At 39.9% G+C, this 19,123-nt stretch overlaps 3 protein-coding genes across 5 annotated transcripts; 2 read left to right on the top strand and 1 right to left on the bottom strand.

The window, feature by feature from the left end:
- Window positions 1-250: 250 nt before the first annotated feature.
- LOC106919107 (MARVEL domain-containing protein 3) lies at window positions 251-5,728 on the bottom strand. 2 transcript variants are annotated; one of them, XM_014989284.2, is made up of 4 exons: window positions 5,605-5,728; window positions 3,814-3,907; window positions 2,354-2,472; window positions 251-1,687 (listed from the first exon to the last, which is right to left on the bottom strand). In XM_014989284.2, the coding sequence occupies exons 2-4, from the start codon at window positions 3,903-3,905 to the stop codon at window positions 1,029-1,031; spliced, it is 870 nt and encodes a 289-aa protein (XP_014844770.2). In that variant the 5' UTR covers window positions 3,906-3,907; window positions 5,605-5,728; the 3' UTR covers window positions 251-1,028. The 2 variants fall into 2 exon arrangements, with proteins under 2 accessions (XP_014844770.2, XP_014844771.2); XM_014989285.2 differs by having other exon boundaries at window positions 5,704-5,722.
- Window positions 5,674-10,213, top strand: cunh8orf82 (chromosome unknown C8orf82 homolog). 2 transcript variants are annotated; one of them, XM_014989288.2, is made up of 4 exons: window positions 5,674-5,744; window positions 7,550-7,740; window positions 7,825-7,873; window positions 9,300-10,213. In XM_014989288.2, exons 2-4 carry the CDS (start codon window positions 7,576-7,578, stop codon window positions 9,776-9,778), a joined length of 693 nt encoding a protein of 230 aa, XP_014844774.1. In that variant the 5' UTR covers window positions 5,674-5,744; window positions 7,550-7,575; the 3' UTR covers window positions 9,779-10,213. The 2 variants fall into 2 exon arrangements, with proteins under 2 accessions (XP_014844774.1, XP_014844772.1); XM_014989286.2 differs by lacking the exon at window positions 5,674-5,744 and having other exon boundaries at window positions 7,377-7,740.
- A 1,184-nt stretch (window positions 10,214-11,397) lies between these two features.
- naprt (nicotinate phosphoribosyltransferase) lies at window positions 11,398-17,593 on the top strand. The gene is made up of 13 exons (XM_014989281.2): window positions 11,398-11,770; window positions 12,722-12,849; window positions 12,927-13,009; window positions 13,437-13,567; window positions 13,636-13,751; window positions 13,906-14,102; window positions 14,531-14,671; window positions 14,761-14,845; window positions 14,931-15,011; window positions 15,093-15,195; window positions 15,333-15,490; window positions 16,046-16,153; window positions 16,290-17,593. The coding sequence occupies exons 1-13, from the start codon at window positions 11,524-11,526 to the stop codon at window positions 16,374-16,376; spliced, it is 1,665 nt and encodes a 554-aa protein (XP_014844767.2). The 5' UTR covers window positions 11,398-11,523; the 3' UTR covers window positions 16,377-17,593.
- The last annotated feature ends 1,530 nt before the right edge of the window (window positions 17,594-19,123 follow it).

The following is a 19,123-nucleotide window of genomic DNA, read 5'->3' as shown; positions in this document are numbered from 1 at the left end:
TTGTCACGTAAAATATGTTAAGTTTGTGGCTATAGCATGAGAAAATGTTAAATTTAAGAGGTGTGAATACTTCTGCAAAACACTATCTGGCATTTTCTCTGCTGTGACAATTGCTGCTCCGTTTTCTAAAAATCATCTGAAGTGGGAGTTTGTTTTGTAATCGAGCCTTTAAACAGTTGCTTCACTGTCCTGTTTGTGGTAGTCATGACGCACCCTGCAGGGGCAAGGATTACAGCAAACATCACAAATCTTTAAATCGAGTCAATTTTAATTTCACCTGATAGTTTTAGTTTACAGAAACGCAAAAGAATAAATCTGTGATGTAAAAACAAATTGTATAACTGCCATCACATTAAAAACAAGTCCAGTGATCCTTAAGCTCATTATCTGGTTAAAGTGATAAAAAATGTCAAACACCACAACTGCAAGAATTTCAAGCACTGAGAAACAAAATAAGAAACATGATTTACAATTACTAGAGGTATTTACAGAATATAAAAACTTATCTACACTATTTCCTGAGTTTAATAAAGAATCTGAAAGTTAAAAGTGGCAACGGGTGAAAACCAAGCAGTTGAAGTAAACGTCCCATTTTGCTTCACGACTGATTCCTGCTTGCTCTTTGTATTTGTTGTAAATCACATGGCTCTGAGAGTTTACGTTATATCCATACTTCCTTTACTGTGATTGGTAGAAAAAACAGGAAGTCATTCTGCAGCTGATTCTATGAAGTCAAATAAGCTGAAAACTCTGATGGTGTTAATAATCTTAAAATTAGACACTTGTCCTGAACGACTGGATTTCTTGATCAGAAAAAGGAGTCGACTGCAACTATGATCAGTGTTGGGTTGAATGTCAGTAATGTGTGACTCATCGGTTTCTGCCGGAATGATGAACTATGTCATCTTACTGTGAACACATCCATGTCGGGAGTCATTTTTGGTGATCAGTTTAAGCTCTCGTTATAAACTGGTCCTCCTCTCCGGATTGGCTCCGATCTGAACCCAGCTGGTTGAACACCTTCAGCCTCACACCGACGTTGTGTCTGCCCTCAGCGGGGCCCTGCGGTGGTTCCCCTGGGCCTCCTGTTTCTCCGCATGTCGCCTCTTCTTCTCCCGTTGGTAGCGCTTCACTCCCCTGATTGTCTGGACCGTGAGCACAGTCCCGGCGGTGTACAGGATGGCGGTGATCAGTCCGAACAGCGCCACGGCTGCGTCACCCCCGCTCACGTTGCAGTTCATCCAGGTGTAGCCGTTCCGCGAGTATATAATCTCTCGCCGCTTGCACGTCTCCGTGGAGTTGACCTGGATGACAAAGTGCAGGTAGAGGCCCACGGCGACCACGTAGCCCACGGCACCCACTGCCTGAAAAGCCAACGCCCCCACCAGCAGCTTCTGATTCATGTGGTAGGCGGGTTTGTTCCCGGCGACCACAAACACCAGTGAGACGACCCCGAAGGTCAGGCTGAAGGCGATGCCGCCGTAGATACCGGGTGCCCTCATCTGGCTGTACTCCATGTCCAGTCGTCGCACCTCCTGCAGCTCGGTGCCCTGTAAGTTGAAGCTGCTGTCGATGCTGATGCCGCCCATGCCGCCCATCGACGACAAGCCTGACGTCACCATCTGGGCCGCGACCACGCAGATCAGGACGAGGGCGTTGGTTAGGACGGAGCAGATCAGCACGATGCCTGGCCAGGACAAGAAAGATGAAGGGAAATTGGTTCCATCGTTAAAGTAAAAACAATTAAGTCTAAAGAAACTTGGAGATCCAACTCTGGATGGCTAAGTTAAAGTGGCCTTGTCAAAGTATGGGCTTAGAGTTGAATAAAAAACTATGACATGACTTCAAACAGGCTGGAAATATGCCAATATGGCTGAATTAGAACAGCGAGGCAAAGAAAAATGGGGCAAAATTTCCTAATATGCTTGTTGCTGCTAAGGTCTGTACAACCACTTCTTAGGTTTAAGAGTATCCAAGTTAGTCTGGATACTTGTTCTGACTTCACAAAGTTGTAACTTGAAAAGTAACTTGTGTTTATTATTGTATTTTGTTAATACAATTAGTTTCATAACAAAGAAAAACAAAACAAAACTAAAAAAAAAACTCTCAGCATTGTAAATTGAAAAAAATACTCCAAGTCTCAGAGTAGCTTGGCTTCTTCCCAGAATCAGCAACAACCTTTGTCTGCTGAAACTCTGAGAACAGAGCGCAGCAGCAAACCGGTCGGACCGGTTTTCACAGGAGGAAATAATGAAGCTTGATGAAACCAAAGTCCGCACTCTTACGCTGCACCTGCCTTCAGAGCAGCTTTCGGTTTACTTGACCCACATATTTCTTCTGAGAGTCTGCATACCTCTCCGGGAACAGATGTTGGTACATTTGGAGTCCCGGTGCTCCACCCGGGGAGCGTCCCTCGAATACCTGGAAGGGGGCTCGGATTCTGGGGGGCTGTAATGGGGGGCAGTATAAGAGCTGGAACACATATAAAATACTAATTACTTTCCCATACAGTTTGTCTAGGTGAATACAAGTATTTTTTCTTGTTTTAATCCGTTGAGAATGCCATATAATTCTGATCAAGACAATAATAGCAATACACTTTAAAAGGGACAATGCAGATCAAACATAAATGTCAGATTAATAGCACAAGCTAATATGTCGTCAGGTTAGAAGATCGTAGCAAATTAAACATGACACTATTCTTTTAGACAGATCCTCTTTACTGAAGTAAAACCTGTAAGGACGTAATAATCTTCTGTCTAGACTATGTGAAGTCAGGTTAAATATTCAATATATTTTTTGCTGAGCAAAACATTAATATAATTTCTGTCATTTGCTAAAAAATAAAACCCACTATTGTTTGACAAATAAGACATGTTTTCCTGAAAAAACATTACCAACATACTACAACTGTTGCAACAATCTAAAACTATAAGGCCACCTGATAAAAATTATTTCATTGCTTTTTTAAACTAAAGTAAAATAAAAATACATATTTGCAAATTTGAGTTGGTATCAGTGATGCTAGTAGCTAATTCAGAACCCTAAGAGAAATTACTTCACACCATACAGTAAAGACACTGTAAAATTAAAGGTAATTTAATCAGTTTTTCTGCTAGTGTGGCTGTAGGATTCATTTCACTTGGATGTTTAAAATTAGATAAATCAGTATTATTGCATTATACAACTTGTTGCTGATTAAGCTTCACATTCTGTAGACTATGGCATTTAAGAAATAGCCATTCTTAAATTACTATTCAAGAAAGCCATTAAATAAAGGTAATAGATAAAAAAAAAATACTTGTAAGGTTATTTTTAATATCATGCAGCCCTATAGGACCCGTGTAATAATGGGCAAACAAAGCACAAATGGTCAAACACAGTTTTGATCAGTTGAAATTAAGGACGTGATTACTTCAACATACAGTTGAAACCAGATATTTAAACACACTAAATAAAAAGACACTTTTTATTACTGTCTGAAGTTAAATCAGACCTAGCGTTTCTTTGTTTAGCTTAGTTAGAATTCCAAAAATTATCTCTATTTGCTAAGTGCCAGAAAACCTGGCAAGAAAGAACTTTTTTTTAAGAAAATTTTTGGTAACTTTTCCCGAATTCAAAAGTACATTTGGTCAGTATCAGGGATCACTGTCTCTTTAAAGATTTGACCCAAAAACGTAAACGTGAATTTCAGTCATCCAAAAAGTTACAAAAATGTTTACTTCATAAGGTCCCATAAAGGCAAAAGTTGTTAAAAACCAAGCCCAGAGAGAGGGACAACCTCCATTGTTCATAGCAGTGCTACTGTCCCACCTGTCCGGAGTGGACTGCCTGTTTTCCCGGGGCCGCCTCTGCTCTCCGTTCCTCTCCCGGTGTCCCCGGTTGGAATGGGGCGGTTGTTTCATACCTGTCGATAGTAAATTACACATAAATGACCTTTAAATGACAAGAAAATTACTCTGCATACTTGTAAAAGTAACATTTTTATGTTAAATGCGCTTTAGAAAATTGTCTTTGTTTTTTAATCATTTAAATTCACAAACTTCCTCCGCCGTTGACGGAAATAACTCAAGGTTGAGGTAAACCACGCTGAAGCTCGCATCTGACTCGTAGCTCGTGATTGGGACTACAAAAGGAATATTTCCCTTATTTTAAAGAATCTTCACGAGTTTTGAACAGATTTACTTCAAAATGCAAAATACTTAGAATGATCTGACCTTGACTGAATTATTCGACCTGTTTATAGATCCTATAACAAATATGTGAATATTTTACTTTAGTTATAAGCATCAGGACGACTTTATATTGGGTCTTGTTGAAAAACGTTGGAACTTAAGACTGGTCACATCTGGACTAAATTATTGAAGACCAGTTTAATCTTTAAAATGTACTTTGTGTTTTGTAAAACCACAAAGTTCTGATAGTAAAAATACAAATAACAACAACAACAACAACAACAAAAACTAAATGTGTCACATAGTTCTGCTTTGTGAAAACATCCATCCATCTTCTTTGCCAGTTTATTCGAGCACGGTCTCATCAGGGCTCACCCATCTCTAGCCATCCAAAACTCACTCACTCATGATAATTTAGGAAGACAAATTAAACTCGGGCTATTTAGTTTGGTAAATTTCGTTTTTGGGTTACCATATATTTTTTACTTACTTACATGGTTTCATTAGAATTATTAGTTTGTTTGCTTTTATAAGTCAGTCAAGCAGAATTGTGGAACAATTTATACAAGTATGGGGTCAACACCAACTGGGGTGGGCCTTTGGCTTTTTTTTTTTTTTAACAAGAGTGGGAGAAGCTACGGGAAACCCTAGAAAGTTGATTTTTGTTTTCTCAAACAGGATAAATAAACTGTAAAATGCAACTTTCAAGTTTTTGACAATTAACTTATTTTGCGTGCATACAGAATATCATCACAGTCAGTTTGGCCAGAAGCCTTTCATTTATTTGTCATTTTTAAAAAGAGAAATGGTAACACTTAATTTGGACATTAAAACCACTTTAGACAAGGTCCTGATAAAATTATATATATATATATATATATATATATATATATATATATATATATATATATATATATATATATATATTTATTTATTTATTTTTTATTTTTAAGTGATTTAATTTATCATTTTATTAAAATAAAAACAATATCAATGTTTTTCAAGCATTATCTGAGATGCAGTTAATTTCAAAATGTGACTAGTCAAACATAGACTGAATATTTCTGCACTTATGTAACAACAATAAGAGCACAGTTTGTGATTTGTCGAGCCTTTAGTCTAATACCGAGTAAAAACAGAGTTTAACCTGAAAGTACAGGAATAGCACCGAATCGGAAGCTAACTTCAGTGTCAGGTTTAAACGTTAACAAGGTAGATAGTGTAACTATTTAAGAGACGATATAGTTAAAACCAGTGACTACTTTAAACACCCGAAACTAATCTCGTAGTCGTAAACTAAACACACTTTTGATTTCTAAAATTTAGTAGCGTTTTACGTTTGTTTACATTATCAGATATTTTTTGGCGTTAGCTTCAAAAGTTTAGCGAATAGTTCGGACCAACTTTGATTTATTGAATTTTAACTTACTGTGAGGTTGACAGATGCCGTTTTTAATCCAACTTTTCTGTTATTTCTGACACCTACTGTGTTGTCAAGAGTTTCACGTAGAGACAGCTCCACCCTAACCTGGAAGAGGAGGAGGAAGAGGAAGGTCTGCAGGTGATCAGGTCAGGTCGGTTTCAGCTGGAGCTTCAGCACAGACTGAGAGCCTTCCGGATGAATTTCTGAACATTTAATGAATCAGCCGCTTTGTTCGGTGCTGTCAGTCCTTGTTGTGAAGCCAAAAGGATGGGACTGGAGGAGTTGACCTTTCAACAGCAGCAGCACTGTCTCTCAGAGTCTCAGCCATCTTGTTGTTTATGTGATTGAAATCTCCCTAAAGAGCCCTCCTCTGCTTTTTCACACCACGTCGTAGTTTTCTTAAAGATACTATACACTGGTGTATTTATTTATTTTTCATTTGTCAGTGTAGACTGAAAATGAAAACACATTATGGAGTTCAACTACTGAATTTCACAAAATACGAAGTTGAAAAAGTGCATGGAACACCTAATTATGCTCTAAATTTTGGTTGGTGACATCACAAAAGGCATAAGGATTGAGCTGATCAGTTTGCTTTAGTAATGCTATGGTGGATGAGTGACTTTTGACATATTTCACCTTAAATTCTGAACTTGACTTTTGCATGTGGTTTTATCTTGCCTGTTTAGACCAGAGTTTGGGTGTGATGACCCCCAAGCCATATGCAGAAGGTGACTGTGAAGCTGCCAGCAATCAACTTCAAAGCTAGCACAAATCTGCTTATATATTTACGTTTCTCCATCTGATTAATTCCTATGTGTATTTGCTACTCAAAATGATTACTATCTATTTCCTGCTTAAACCAATGTTAGTAATTTAACATTTCCAGAACAGTGGGACTGCATGCAGTGTGAACTTGCACTCTAGCTTACTCAAACAGCTTCTTGTGACACTGCTGTCAACTGAAATAATGGTGATTGTAATGTATTGCAAGTGTACATAGCTTTCAGATTTATTCTCATTAGCATGTTGGGAGCAAAATAATTTTAATCCTGTTTCATTGGCATGCATAGATGATGGGTTTCCTTTCCCTCACTTTCCCAGTTTATGTAAAAGTATTGAAGCAAAATTTGCTTTTGTTTGTGTTCAGTCTTCGTTGAATATCAAGAGGCCATCCTTAAGCTGTCCTCGGAATGTTGGTGCATTCAAGTAACCAAAATGTCTTGGAGTGCTAAAACAAAAGTTCTTTTAAGTGGGACTAGGGAACCATGGCTAACTCCTGAGAAATATGTCCCCCAACACAATCTCCTCTACATCAAAGTTTACATTTAAAGGAAATGCTTACATCCAAAGTTTTATGGGTAATACAAGAGTCGAGAAAATATGATAATAAAGGCTAAATGTAGAAAATCTTTTTAAAAACCTAAAAAGCTCTGGTGGATATATTTAGGTTCTGTACAGCCTGTACTGCTGGGATTCACAAATCATCCAACAAGGAAAAAATACAAACTTAAAAATAGCTGAAAAAAACAACTCTTCAAGATAAACTAAACAACACTGAAGATAACGGTTTGTCTAAACATTTTAATAGTTTGATTTAAATAATCTTGGTGTTTGATTCAATTTAGGACAACAAAAAACAAGCATTTATCATATATATTTAACACCATTTCATTTTGTTTATACTACTTATGACCTATTATCCGCGGATTTTGACTGTAATAAACACTCCTTCCAGTAGAGGGCAGCTTGTATTACTGAAATCTATAAAGCATTTTCTCCAGCAGGGGGCAGCGACTCAAAATATGAGCACTTCCGGTCGGCCGGTACATGAACCCTTACAAACAAAACCATGAGGACACAAGTTTAGTGTCATAACCTTCCCTGAAGACAAAAACAAATCAGTCGTCATTTGAATGCTGTGCCTTATATTGTCTGCTTTTTAACCCAGGACATTTGAAGCCTCTCAAACCGGTCATGTCATTCCTTCGGTTAGCGGCTCGAAGCTGCAGAACTCTGACCGATCTTCGTTGTCCGCCTGGCGGCTTCATTACTTTCAGAAGCACCGCTTCATACATCCAGGGCCAGAGTCCCGAACCCCGCATCAGGGAGTATTTTTACTACATTGACCATCAAGGACAGGTGAGCATCTGTCTAAGCCAAAAATAAAACGTCTCAAACAAACTGTATTCCAGTTGTTCACTATGTTTTCTGTGACGTTTACAGCTTTTTCTCGATGACACTAAAGTGAAGAACTTTGTCACCTGCTTTAAAGGTTAGAGTTTCTTATTTAAGTCTAAATTGTAGAAATATTTGGAGTGTTTACCAGTATCACTCAGTGCTCCATTAATATGACTGCATGTTTTTTTTTGTCTCCTGAGAAAGTGATGTTTAAATATGCGTTGTTGTTTTTTTTTTGTTTTGTTTGGGAATCTGTTTTATTTAAAATAAAGGTAAATATATTAATGCAGCGATGCTTTAGTCGTTTTTCCAGAGTAAGAAGTGTTTGTGTGTTTAAATCTATCACAAATGACAATGAAACCAGCGTGAATATCTTCAATATTATATGTTCCTTAATGTGAAACATAAACATTATGTTCAGACTCAAAACTCTCTACAGTTTGCAGCCAGTGACAGTTAATCTGAGTAAATGGAACAGTTTATTTGCCATTTAATGTTTTGCAAAATGGTCCCGGGGCACCATTTTGTCCTGGTCTACTCAAATTTACCTTTGTTTTTTTTAATTATTATTTATATAGAATCCTTTACAGAAAACCTTCATCTCAAAGAATAAATATTTGGTGCACCAGATTACAGCCTTGTGCAGTCCCAGTAGCAGATAACAGAACACATGTAATGTCAGAGTTAAGAGCAATCAGACAATACACAACTGGGAGATCTAAATTTGGATTGTGAATTAATAAAATCTTAATACTTGGTCTGCAGTATCAGGTTTGCTGAATCAGTTTTGAGTGATTTATCTTGAAGATTACTGCCCCCTAGAGGTAGACCATATGAACCCAGTCATCTCTCCAGATGTCACGTGAATAAAACGCTTAAGGATAATTCTGCACACGGAATATAATTTTTGAAATACATTATATGTTAGGCATGTATATTACAGTGATGATGCCCTCCCGAGAGACTTCAGGGTTGCCTTATTTGCTTTTGGCCATGCTTGAGATTTAAGAGTATTTTAAATATCTTAATGTAAGGGCGTTTAAGGTGTATTTGAAGTTTGTTAGGTTGAATCTCACATTTCCAGTCTCAGAGTTTCTACTTGATCCTCTATAGGTCTAATGACTCTCGATTACAACAAGATTGTTCTGGGTGCCCGACTGTTGGTGAATACTTAAACTGAGATAACCAGATTACATTATAATACAATATGAGCAGATAGTACAAAGCCTATTAGATATCAAAAAAGAAAATATGTATATGAGATGGCATCAGGTTTAAATGTGGAGGCTTCTCAGGCAGCTCATTTTTCTCAGAAATGGTGGAAGACAGCAAAACTTCCAACAACCAGCACCCTTTGAACCGGTCTCCATGAAGTATTTCTGAAGATAATCTTTTAGTGCAATTTTATTTTATTTATTTATTATTTTAAGCACAGTTTAACACTAAGCTCTCTGCTACAGCTTTAAATACCATTTTTGTTCAAAGTTTTAGCATCTGATGCATTTGTCTCATTTTTCCAGATAAACAGTTCTTGGTTTTCTTCTTCAGTCGCCTGCGGATAAATCAGAGCGGGCGTTACGAGGAGGATTTTCCATTCCTGTCTCTGTGCGGTAGAGAGCGGAACTTCCTGCGCTGCGACGACAGGCCGGTGGTTTTCACCCACCTGCTGCCGAACCCAGCAGGAGACCAGGAGCTGCTCTCGTATTGTGGCGGCGCAGAGAAGCTCTCTGTTCCTTTCCAACCAGAGGCGCTGTACATGCATCCAGTCAGCGGTCGGGTTTATCATCCTGGACTAGAGCGCTCGGGCGGGGTCGGACTGGTCAGGTCGTCCCTGGCCATAGAGCTGAGTCCCAGCTTTGTTTATCCACCAGAGAGTGGCCAGTCTGGACAGCCCACACACTTTCTGTGGAAAGGACAGGAGCACAGACTGACCAATGAGCTGGCAGGATGCTTCCCAGCAGTAGAGGATGGCAGTGGACAGCAGGGGAATCTGAGATGATCTTCAGAACAGTTTATAAAATCTAAAGTATCAGTTTTTGTCTCTGGCAAGTTAAAAACTGCTGCTGTAGTTCAACTCTATGTGTTCATGTGAGAGAACAGTACAGTCTGATGAGATTGCATCTCGTGTTGCATCGTTCTGCTTCGAGTTTGGTTTTAATCAATAACAATCGCCATGTGAAAATTAGAAAAAAATGGAGGTTGTATATTCTCTTTTATCTTGCTTATTTTATGTCCTCACATTGTTGTAACGCAACAAAATTACTGCTTAATGTCGCAAAGGTCGCCAAGCAAGAAGTGAACTGAAGTGTAGACTAGAGTATAACAAAAGAAGATTCAAGTAGTATATTAATTACTGTTACATTTAATAACTTATTTGAACAAAATATGGCTATGTTGGTGAAAGACTGGGACAATAAATTTGTTGCCAGATGCATTCATTTGAAAAATCCTTTACCTCTTCTAAAAATCTTGTAAGACTTCTGTAAAGATGTAGAAAAAAACCCAGAGGGGGGTGGATTTTGAAGTGTTTGTTCGTATCAAGCAGGTGGGATTTTCTTATGTATTTGAGGACAAGGTCCACCTCCCTGAAATGTAGCAGCCACAGATCCTTTACTGAAATGTAAACGTATAACATCAGCGCAAATCAATCTCCATCTTTGTAGAAATTCGCTGACCTTAGAACATGGGTGCAAAACTCCGGTCCTCGAGAGCCTGGTGTCCTGCAACTTCTTGATGTTTCCTTGTGTCAACACACCGTCATTAGCATGAGTCTACAAAACATGAATGGATTAGAAGATGTTTCAGTCATCCGATTCAAGTGTGTTGGACTTTGGACACATCCAGAAGTTGCAGAACACTATATTAGTGTTTGCAGTGGGTAGCTTTGATGCAGTGGTATGTTGGATGTTATACTTCACATATCTTGCATTCAGTCTACATGCCAATTGTCCATCTTTCCAGATGCTTGCAGAACGTGATGCTAAATGTAGTAGCTGAGATGAAAAAACTAATAGTCATTGCAATGATGGAAATGAAAGAGAAAAAAAAAGGTCAGGAATGTAAAGGTTACTTGTGACTGACTTTATCATTGCTTTATGTTCAGGTGTAGTATCACATTTAGCCAGGCTCACAACTAAACAAAACTAACAAAGATTATGTGAATAGAAAATAATATCCTAATCCAGCACCTAAGATATGGATAGTTTAGTATATCATCTACTGGAAGTTTTCATCTGTGGGTCTTTAAACTGTTATCTTTTGAACCACTTATGTCTTTAACAGACTGCTGGTTCCTGAGAGCCCAAAGAACTGAATATATAAAACTGGTTCTTTTTAATAGAATGTGTTGAAAATGTCTTTGGGATTTAGAAATTTTTCATGTTTGAAGGATTCATAAGTCATTGTTAGCTACACAAAAGAACAACAAAAATAGAACAAAAAATAACTGGAAGACCTTCAGGAAGCAGTTGATCAAAAAAATGACAAAGATAATAATTAAAGATGTTTTTGAGTGATATCAGAGGTTCACTCTAGTTTATTCTATTTTAAATGTACATTTCAGTAGCCGTCCTACGTCAAACTTTTGGATTTATCAAATTTGATGCCAAAACAAGCTGTGCAGCATCCGGTATTTTTACAGGGAAAACTGTTCCTCACGACAGTCGGTGCTGGACTCATGTGGATGTTTGTGGAACTGCAAGTCCCAGCAGCATCAGAGACGAGGATCCTCTCAGTCCGGGGAACATGGCAGCTCCGTCCACAGACGCATGCGGGCTCATGGAGCGCTCGGTCCGGGAGCGGGTCCCGCCTCTGCTCACCGACCTGTACCAGTTCACCATGGCCTACGCGTACTGGCGGGCCGGCCGGCACCAGGAGCCCGCCGTGTTCGAGATGTTCTTCAGGGACAACCCGTTCGGCGGCGGCTTCTCGCTGTTCGCTGGGCTGAATGACTGCCTGCTGTTTCTGCGGAGCTTTCGCCTCACAGATCAAGGTGAGGGTTCAGCCTTTTACCTTCTAGAGTTGCCGTCGCGCTTGTCATCATAATCCTTAAAAACCCCACCGAACCAGCTACATTATGGTTACGGATCAGGAAGTGGGACTTTTACACTCTGTTAACACACACCGAGTTGGTTGTGCAATTCACCCAGCGTGAGAAAACGTGAGCTCCAGTGCAGCATTTCTGCAGATTTTGACCTTTAGCTCTGCCCTTTAACACGAACACCAAGAAGAATCTACAGACTGCTGTGTGTGTTGCACAGATTAAGAGGCCCTCATGAAGAAACAGGACACAAACAACGGATGAAGTAATTTGTTCCCTAAAAGAGACAGATTATGCTGCGCGCATGAAAGCTACTAATGGAGGCTTTTAGAAAATGTCTTAAACTGTAATACGCTAATTTGTAAAGCTCATTTTAACAAGACCATTCAAAGTATTTTGCACGATTATTAAACAACAAAAATGCATTTTAGTGGCAAAATAAAGAAAAAATGAAAAGTTGGAATAACAACTCTAAACAAGTGGGTTTTAGCTTGTTTTAAAGGGGTGCTGTTATGTATTTTCCAGACAGGGTACCATGATATAGCATATGAAGTAACTGTTACATATATTTTTTATAACAGCTGAAGGTATCAAAAGAAATTTGACTTTGCAATATGATGCATCCACTGTGTTGTGTTGATGTATTGCATCAGATCCTAATTAAATGCAATGAAGTTTATGCTTGTATGAAAACAATCAAAGGGGATGAACATTTTTCAAAAATAGTTTACTACAGCTGCTGACAGGTTGATTCAAGTCACACCGCTGATGTCTGCTGATTTGGATTAGCTGCTCATTAGATTCAGTTCTATGACCTTACGGGTCATCCATGTTGCGTATTAGAGCACATGACTCCTAATAAAAAGGGTCATGGTCAAGCTCCAGCTGTCTTTGTGGATACAGATGTGCAGTTCCTGCGCTCCGTCCTGCCTCCCAACACCGACCCTGCCTTTTTCGACTTCCTGCGAGGCCTCGACTGTTCGGCCGTGACGATACGCTCCCTCCCGGAGGGTTCTGTGGTGTTCGCCAGGGTGAGTTTCTGCCCCTGTAACTGCTGCAGTCACGGTGGAAGAAATATAACAAACTGACAGGTTTCTCACACTTACAGGTGCCTCTAATGGAGGTGGAGGGTCCGCTAGCTGTGGTTCAGCTGCTGGAGACCAGTTTACTGTGTCTGGTCAATTACGCGAGGTAAAAGCTTCAGATTTGGGTCAGCGGATAAAGGAACTGCTTTTATTTGCATCTAAAATCATCTAGCCTAGCCAGATCAAATATTTGATTGATCTGACCTGTTTTGTACTGCTCAGTGGAAGTGAGCTATTAGGATGATTGTTGATTCAAAAGCTTAATCTTCCTCTCTGATGACTTCAAATGTTGCTTCAGTATCTTAACATAATATTTGTTGTAATCTATTTTATGAATCCCATCATTAAGCAGGAAGTAAGCAGGAATAACAAAACATTTTTTTAGGTTACACATGCAAACGAAGGTCTAACTTTTTTTATTTTTCTGCCAAAATAGTTTATGCACATGATAATTTAGCCTCTGCTTCCTGTTTAATTTCCTTGAATTTGCCCTGATTTCAGTCTCCCATGTTCTGTTTTTTTCCTCCTCTCAGTCTGGTCTGCAGTAACGCAGCTCGTTTCCGCCTGGCGGCCGGACACCAGAGGAGGCTGCTGGAGATGGGCCTCCGACGGGCACAGGGGCCAGACGGAGGGCTGACCGCCTCGCGATACACACACATCGGAGGTGAGTGGACAAGCCCGGCCCTTCCAAAACCAACACCTTCAGAGGCTCACCAGCAATCTGTCTTCCAGGGTTTGATCTCACCAGTAACGTTCAGGCTGGTTTTCTGTTTGGGATTCCTGTTGCGGGGACAATAGCACACTCTTACGTCACTTCCTTCAACTCCTTGGAGGAGGTTTGGCCACAGGTAACACCATCTCAGTGGCCTCATGTTAGCAGTTTTTAGCTTTAAAGTGTCAGGACTGATTGTCCAAACAGTCATTTTAAAATGAAAGTTGGCGTCCTGAGGTCTGATTTAGCCCTGACTGTTTTGTGAACTTGCTGTATTTGTTCCCACTCAGACACTGGTGACAGCAAACGGAGACCCCAATCCAGTCGACATCATTTCTCTGACTAAAGGCTGGTTGAGGAGAGTCTGTGAGCTGATGGGAGCGGAGCCTGGGAAAATCCGTGAGGGCGAGCTGGCAGCTTTCCTCTCCTATGCCATCGCCTACCCTCAGAACTTCCTGCCTGTGATTGACAGCTACAGCGTGGGATGGTAACTCCTGACACTCTTATCTGGGGTTTTATTCTGTTGTTTTGGAGTTACTGGATGATTTGATGTCATCCACTCCCTCAGCCCCTCACTCTCACTCCACAGAGTCAAAAAACTTACCTAAGACCTATAGTGGTCACTTCCTTGAGGATTTGATTAACCCAGGTCAAACAGGGTTCCTATACACTGTGCGGAAAATCTAGAATATGGAAAACGTTTGCTCAACTGGGAACAAGCGTTGAATATTTCCTCAATAAAAATATTTTTCAATGCAAAAAATATTCATACCAAAAGGAACCTTACTTACTGACTTCCTTAATTACCCACCCAAAACATCTCCTTTCTTACTGATGTTCACTAGTAGCAGTTTGTGTGTCTGAGAATATTTAATGAGACCTGGTTAATCAAGTATTTCCTTTTACGTGTTGTAGTAGTGGACTGTTGAACTTCTGCGCCGTGGCCTTGGCGTTGTGCGAACTGGGTTACAAGCCTGTGGGGGTCCGCCTGGACAGCGGAGACCTCTGCAGGCAGTCCATTGAAGTCCGTCGGGTGTTTCGACTCTGCAGCGAGCGGTGAGTCAGGTGCATGATGCATATGCGTGCAGGTTTTCTTAAGTTTGGCTTGGCTGTTTTGGAGAATCTATTGCCTCTCTCATCTGCAGGTTCTCCGTATCAACATTTAACTCTCTGATCATCGTAGGGACCAACAACATCTCAGAGGAAAGCATGGCTGAACTCAACAAGAAGGTGACTGAAGTATCATTATTATTAACATCAGCTTTTATTGAAAGTTTTTTTTTTTTTTTTTTTTAAAGTCTATGTTTTGCTTCAGGAGAATGAGATCAATGTGATTGGCGTCGGAACGCATCTGGTGACCTGCACCAAGCAGCCGTCTCTGGGCTGCGTCTATAAGGTAATTTCTCAAACAGGGGTGACCACATGTTGAACCACGTCCATCGTGTTGAGCTCTGTGTTGTGATGTTTGTGCTCCAAGCTGGTGGAGGTGAGAGGAAGACCAAGGATGAAGATCAGCGAGGACCCACAGAAAAGCACTGTTGCAGGGAGGAAAGCCGTCTATCGACTGTTGGATGCTGATGGTGAGATTCAGCATGTTTTCACCTGTGAGCATACTCACCCTGCTCTCCTGGTGTAGCTCCGTATTTTTGTTTTGTGAAACCAGGTGCTGCTCTTGATGTTGCTGCGAACATGACTTCCTGTTTGTCTCCCCCTGCAGGTCATTGCTTCCTGGACTTGTTGTGTCTGATGGTCGAACCTCCTCCTAAGGCTGGGTGTACATTGACCTGTTATCCTCTAGGAGGCGATAACTCATCTGTTTCAGTCACTCCAGCTCAGGTGACCTGTCTGCGAAAGGAAGTCTTCCTAAAAGGGCAGGTTAGTCTCTACATCAAGCTTTTAAAACTATTTTTCCAAACTCTTAAAATCAGTTCATGCACTGAGAAAGAGGTGAAAAGTTTCAGGTGTCCTCTGAATCTGCACCCTGTCCTCTTTGTCCATCGTGCAACCCTGGTTTTATATTTTGCAGGGTCTAGAAAATCATCTGCACATGCAAACCAAACAATATGTTATTACAACAGGTTTTTCTTTTGTAAGCAATGAGATTTAATTATCCAAATTCGTGTTTTGTTGCTTTTTATTTAATTATAAGATGTAGAGTTTAAGTTTGAGTTTTTGTCACAATATACAAAGGACATTCCTTGAGGAACGTTGATATAACTATCATTTCATTATCACTGTTAACTAAAAGATCATACAAAAACCGACATGGCATCTAGCATCTTGTCTTAATATTCAAGTTATTCAGTCTTCCATCTTCTGGACACTATTAATCAGTACAAGATCTTTTTTTTTTCTTTTTTTTTTTTTTTTACAAATCTAGACTGAGAAGGGACTTTTTGTCTTACTTAGACTGTTTCCCATTTTTTCTAGGTCACAGAGCCTCTGTGCAGTGCTGCAGAAACTAGAGCAAAGGTCCAGAGCTCCCTGCAGACCCTGCACCCTCGACATAAGAGGCTGCAGGAGCCTGACTCTTACACAGTGAGTTTAAATCTGGTCTGCATCTGATGCAAACCTACTTGGATGTCCTCAGTCTCACTTAGCAGACAAATAAAAATACTGCATTAGACTTTCTTCATTCTAAGAACTTTAAGCAGATGGTTTTCTTTCCCACCAGGTGGCGCTCTCAGAGGAACTCCGCAACTTGGTTACAGAGCTCCAAAAAGGCAGCAACAGCGACAGAAACTTTCTGTTAGCCAACTAAGAATGTTTTTGTTTGTTTCCAAAGTGCCTCGCAGTCAAATGTGCACAAGCTGAAGTTGACTTCGGTCTCTAGCACTGATTACCTCAAGCTCGATTGAACAGAGTAGGAAGGGGGGTGGGGGTGAGGGCAGGGTCGCAACTACATATTATTCAGGTGGATGCGAAAACATAAATCGGCGCCCCCCCATACCCCTCCAGGAAGGTACGTCTAGGTGAAGGAGCGTAGAAAACATACGCTAGCTCTACCCCCCTCCCCCTCCCCGAGACGAAGACACATGAAAGGTAAAACTAGCTACATTTACCCCGTTATGTGCACGAGGTGAAGGAGCGTGAGGGCGCGCTGAAGTGTATGCGAAGACATCATCGGCGCGCCGCCCCCTCCAGACGGGGTTTTGACGCCCCCCGTGGAGCAGCGCCCCTATGCGTTGCATGCGCTGCATACCCACTTTTTGCGCCACTGGGTGAGGGGGGGGTCAGGGCTTGTGGGGATAAACAAATCACTTCAGTAAATGTTACTCAACATGTGTTTTTTCTAGCTGTTGGAATGTTTTATAAAAATCTGGTAATTGCAAAGTGGGCGGTGTAACTTGGGTTATGCTCATATTGCAGGTTTTAACGTTCACATTTTTTTTTTTGGTGGGAGCGTTGTGTTGATTATTAAAGCCGGACCACCTGACTTTCACTCCAGTATAAAATGTTTGTGGTCCTGAATTTGATCTGCATGCGCCCAAGACATGACGTTACATGTAACACGCTGTGTTTGTAAAAGGAAATATAGGTCATCATGTGTGTAAATGCTCTGGAGCATTTCTGCAATCCGAGCTGATAAAATCCATGACTTTCTGCTGTAATGTTTCTAAATACTTTGACAGGACCTTGTAAACTAAATGGAGCATCTGTCACATCTACCAGTCTCGTTTGGTTCGTTGTTTAATTTTGATTGTGTCACTTCCCACCTGCTCCGGTGCAAAATCTGGGAACCTGTTAATTTAAAGAAGATCAGACAGGCAGCTTAGGAGCCTGTCTGATCTTACAGGCTCCTAAGATCTTACAAACACACGTAAGGCTATAATTTAAAGACTTATAGCCTTATGTGTGTTTTTGGCCTTGGGTAAAGTCATATTCTATAAGTCTGAATATTGTTGAATTTTTTTTTTTTTCAGTAAGTTTACAAAAGAAAAAACATATTAAATAAACGTTTGTTTTTTCAAGCCTTTATATTTTTGTCAATTATGACGACTTTTCTACGTACTGCTAATGAAAGCACAGCATTTAAGATTAGAATATTACATAACAAGGTTAATATTGGATATTAGTACCTGTCCAACACTATTTTTTCTTCAAATTCTTATGTAAACATAGAAGTTTCTTTTCAAGTGAAAGTAAAGTAGTGCTTGCAGCTTTAGAAATGGAAGAGAAAATATTTCCTTCCCAAATGTAAAAGCTGATAATTTATAGAAAAGAATGTTAAAAAAAACAAAAGAACATTAAGATAAACTCTGACGGAGTGTTGTGACTCAGAGGAATGTTTTGCAGCTTACATGCGCCATCCTGCCATGCAACCTGGTGTTGTTTAAATGCAGTATTGTTTATGTTAATCATAAATAGCTTCATGCGTCATATAAACCGTCTCTTTGCAGAGTTTGCATCAAATCTTGTTTCTAACTGAACCAACTTAGGAAGTGAGAGGAAGAAAGATGTAGTTTTTTTTTTTGTGTGACATCTTTAGAGAAAGCTTCCAAACATTTTTCATGAAGATCCTACAAATATACGAGTTTGGTGTAGACTTCTACAACTTTTCTGATCAACTGCGTCCTCAAAAAGCTCCGCTGAAGGACACAAGGCAGCAAAACGTATGAGCTCTTTCAGTGAAAGCTCCATGAATCTAAATCTGCTGAGGAATGTAAATTAAGACCATGTGGGGCTTTTGATTAAGTCTGGCATCAGTACCTCCAAACTCTAAAACCATGTTTGTAAGCTTACGTCAAGTAGAGATGACAGTATTGTTTATTTTAACATGTTTCTATTTTGTCTAATAAATTCAGTTAGAGCTTCAAAGGTTTTCTCTTTTGCCCAAATCATCCTTCCTTCCTCCAGTTTGTGGACTTTGTTGCCCTCTAGTGGTAGCAGAAAAACACTGTTGTTTGAAATGTGTTTTAAATATGAGAACTGTACTCTTTTGGTGGCGATTTTACGTGTCCTTGAATCAGGCTTCCAAGATTGGAGGTTCATCATTTCTCTTAACTCCAACATAGGTTCTCCACCCCCTGCTTCCTCTCTGCAAAAGAAAGTTTGTTTCGATTCTGATTGGTCGCCTTCTTGTCCAGCAGCAGTGCGAGCCCAGATACACCCAGTGGACATATGTTGCCTATTAGACATGGAGAGGACGTGATATCATCCATGACCGACTCGTCCCCCTGAGGTGGATCAGTTGGCGCTCACATACTTCACATGTGTGCTATTTTACAGCCTTCTCACAATTGTGCAGATGCTGGGTGACATATCCTTTTTAAAGTTAAGTACCAGTAATGGAAGAAAGTGGCTTTATAGACATAAACTAATTGTGGTAGAGAGACAAAAATGCATTGTGTAAATGTCAAATTTCTAATGGATATATATATATATATATATATATATATATATATATATATATATATATATATATATATATATGCATAACTCACTGCTTTAGCCAGGAATTTACAATTTAAACTTCCAGTTCTTGCTGTGAGTCATTGCTTTATCCAG

The sequence above is a fragment of the Poecilia mexicana genome, unplaced genomic scaffold, assembly GCF_051168715.1.
Source record: "Poecilia mexicana isolate PSO_F unplaced genomic scaffold, ASM5116871v1 scaffold_4, whole genome shotgun sequence".
Taxonomy (NCBI): Eukaryota; Metazoa; Chordata; class Actinopteri; order Cyprinodontiformes; family Poeciliidae; genus Poecilia; species Poecilia mexicana.
Note: the sequence above shows the minus strand (reverse complement) of the source record. Positions and strands in the feature narration are given on the sequence as shown.

What these genes read in the sequence shown, in the direction of transcription:
- naprt (XM_014989281.2), top strand. Translation starts at nt 11,524, where the DNA reads ATGGCAGCTCCGTCCACAGACGCATGCGGGCTCATGGAGCGCTCGGTC. An exon ending in CTCTGGGCTGCGTCTATAAG is followed by an intron (nt 15,012 to 15,092) that starts GTAATTTCTCAA and finishes TTGTGCTCCAAG; the next exon opens with CTGGTGGAGGTGAGAGGAAG. An exon ending in AAGTCTTCCTAAAAGGGCAG is followed by an intron (nt 15,491 to 16,045) that starts GTTAGTCTCTAC and finishes CATTTTTTCTAG; the next exon opens with GTCACAGAGCCTCTGTGCAG.
- LOC106919107 (XM_014989284.2), bottom strand. Translation starts at nt 3,905, where the DNA reads ATGAAACAACCGCCCCATTCCAACCGGGGACACCGGGAGAGGAACGGA. An exon ending in AGGCAGTCCACTCCGGACAG is followed by an intron (nt 2,473 to 3,813) that starts GTGGGACAGTAG and finishes TATGTGTTCCAG; the next exon opens with CTCTTATACTGCCCCCCATT. An exon ending in CAACATCTGTTCCCGGAGAG is followed by an intron (nt 1,688 to 2,353) that starts GTATGCAGACTC and finishes TGTCCTGGCCAG; the next exon opens with GCATCGTGCTGATCTGCTCC.
- cunh8orf82 (XM_014989288.2), top strand. Translation starts at nt 7,576, where the DNA reads ATGTCATTCCTTCGGTTAGCGGCTCGAAGCTGCAGAACTCTGACCGAT. An exon ending in ACATTGACCATCAAGGACAG is followed by an intron (nt 7,741 to 7,824) that starts GTGAGCATCTGT and finishes TGACGTTTACAG; the next exon opens with CTTTTTCTCGATGACACTAA. An exon ending in CTTTGTCACCTGCTTTAAAG is followed by an intron (nt 7,874 to 9,299) that starts GTTAGAGTTTCT and finishes TCATTTTTCCAG; the next exon opens with ATAAACAGTTCTTGGTTTTC.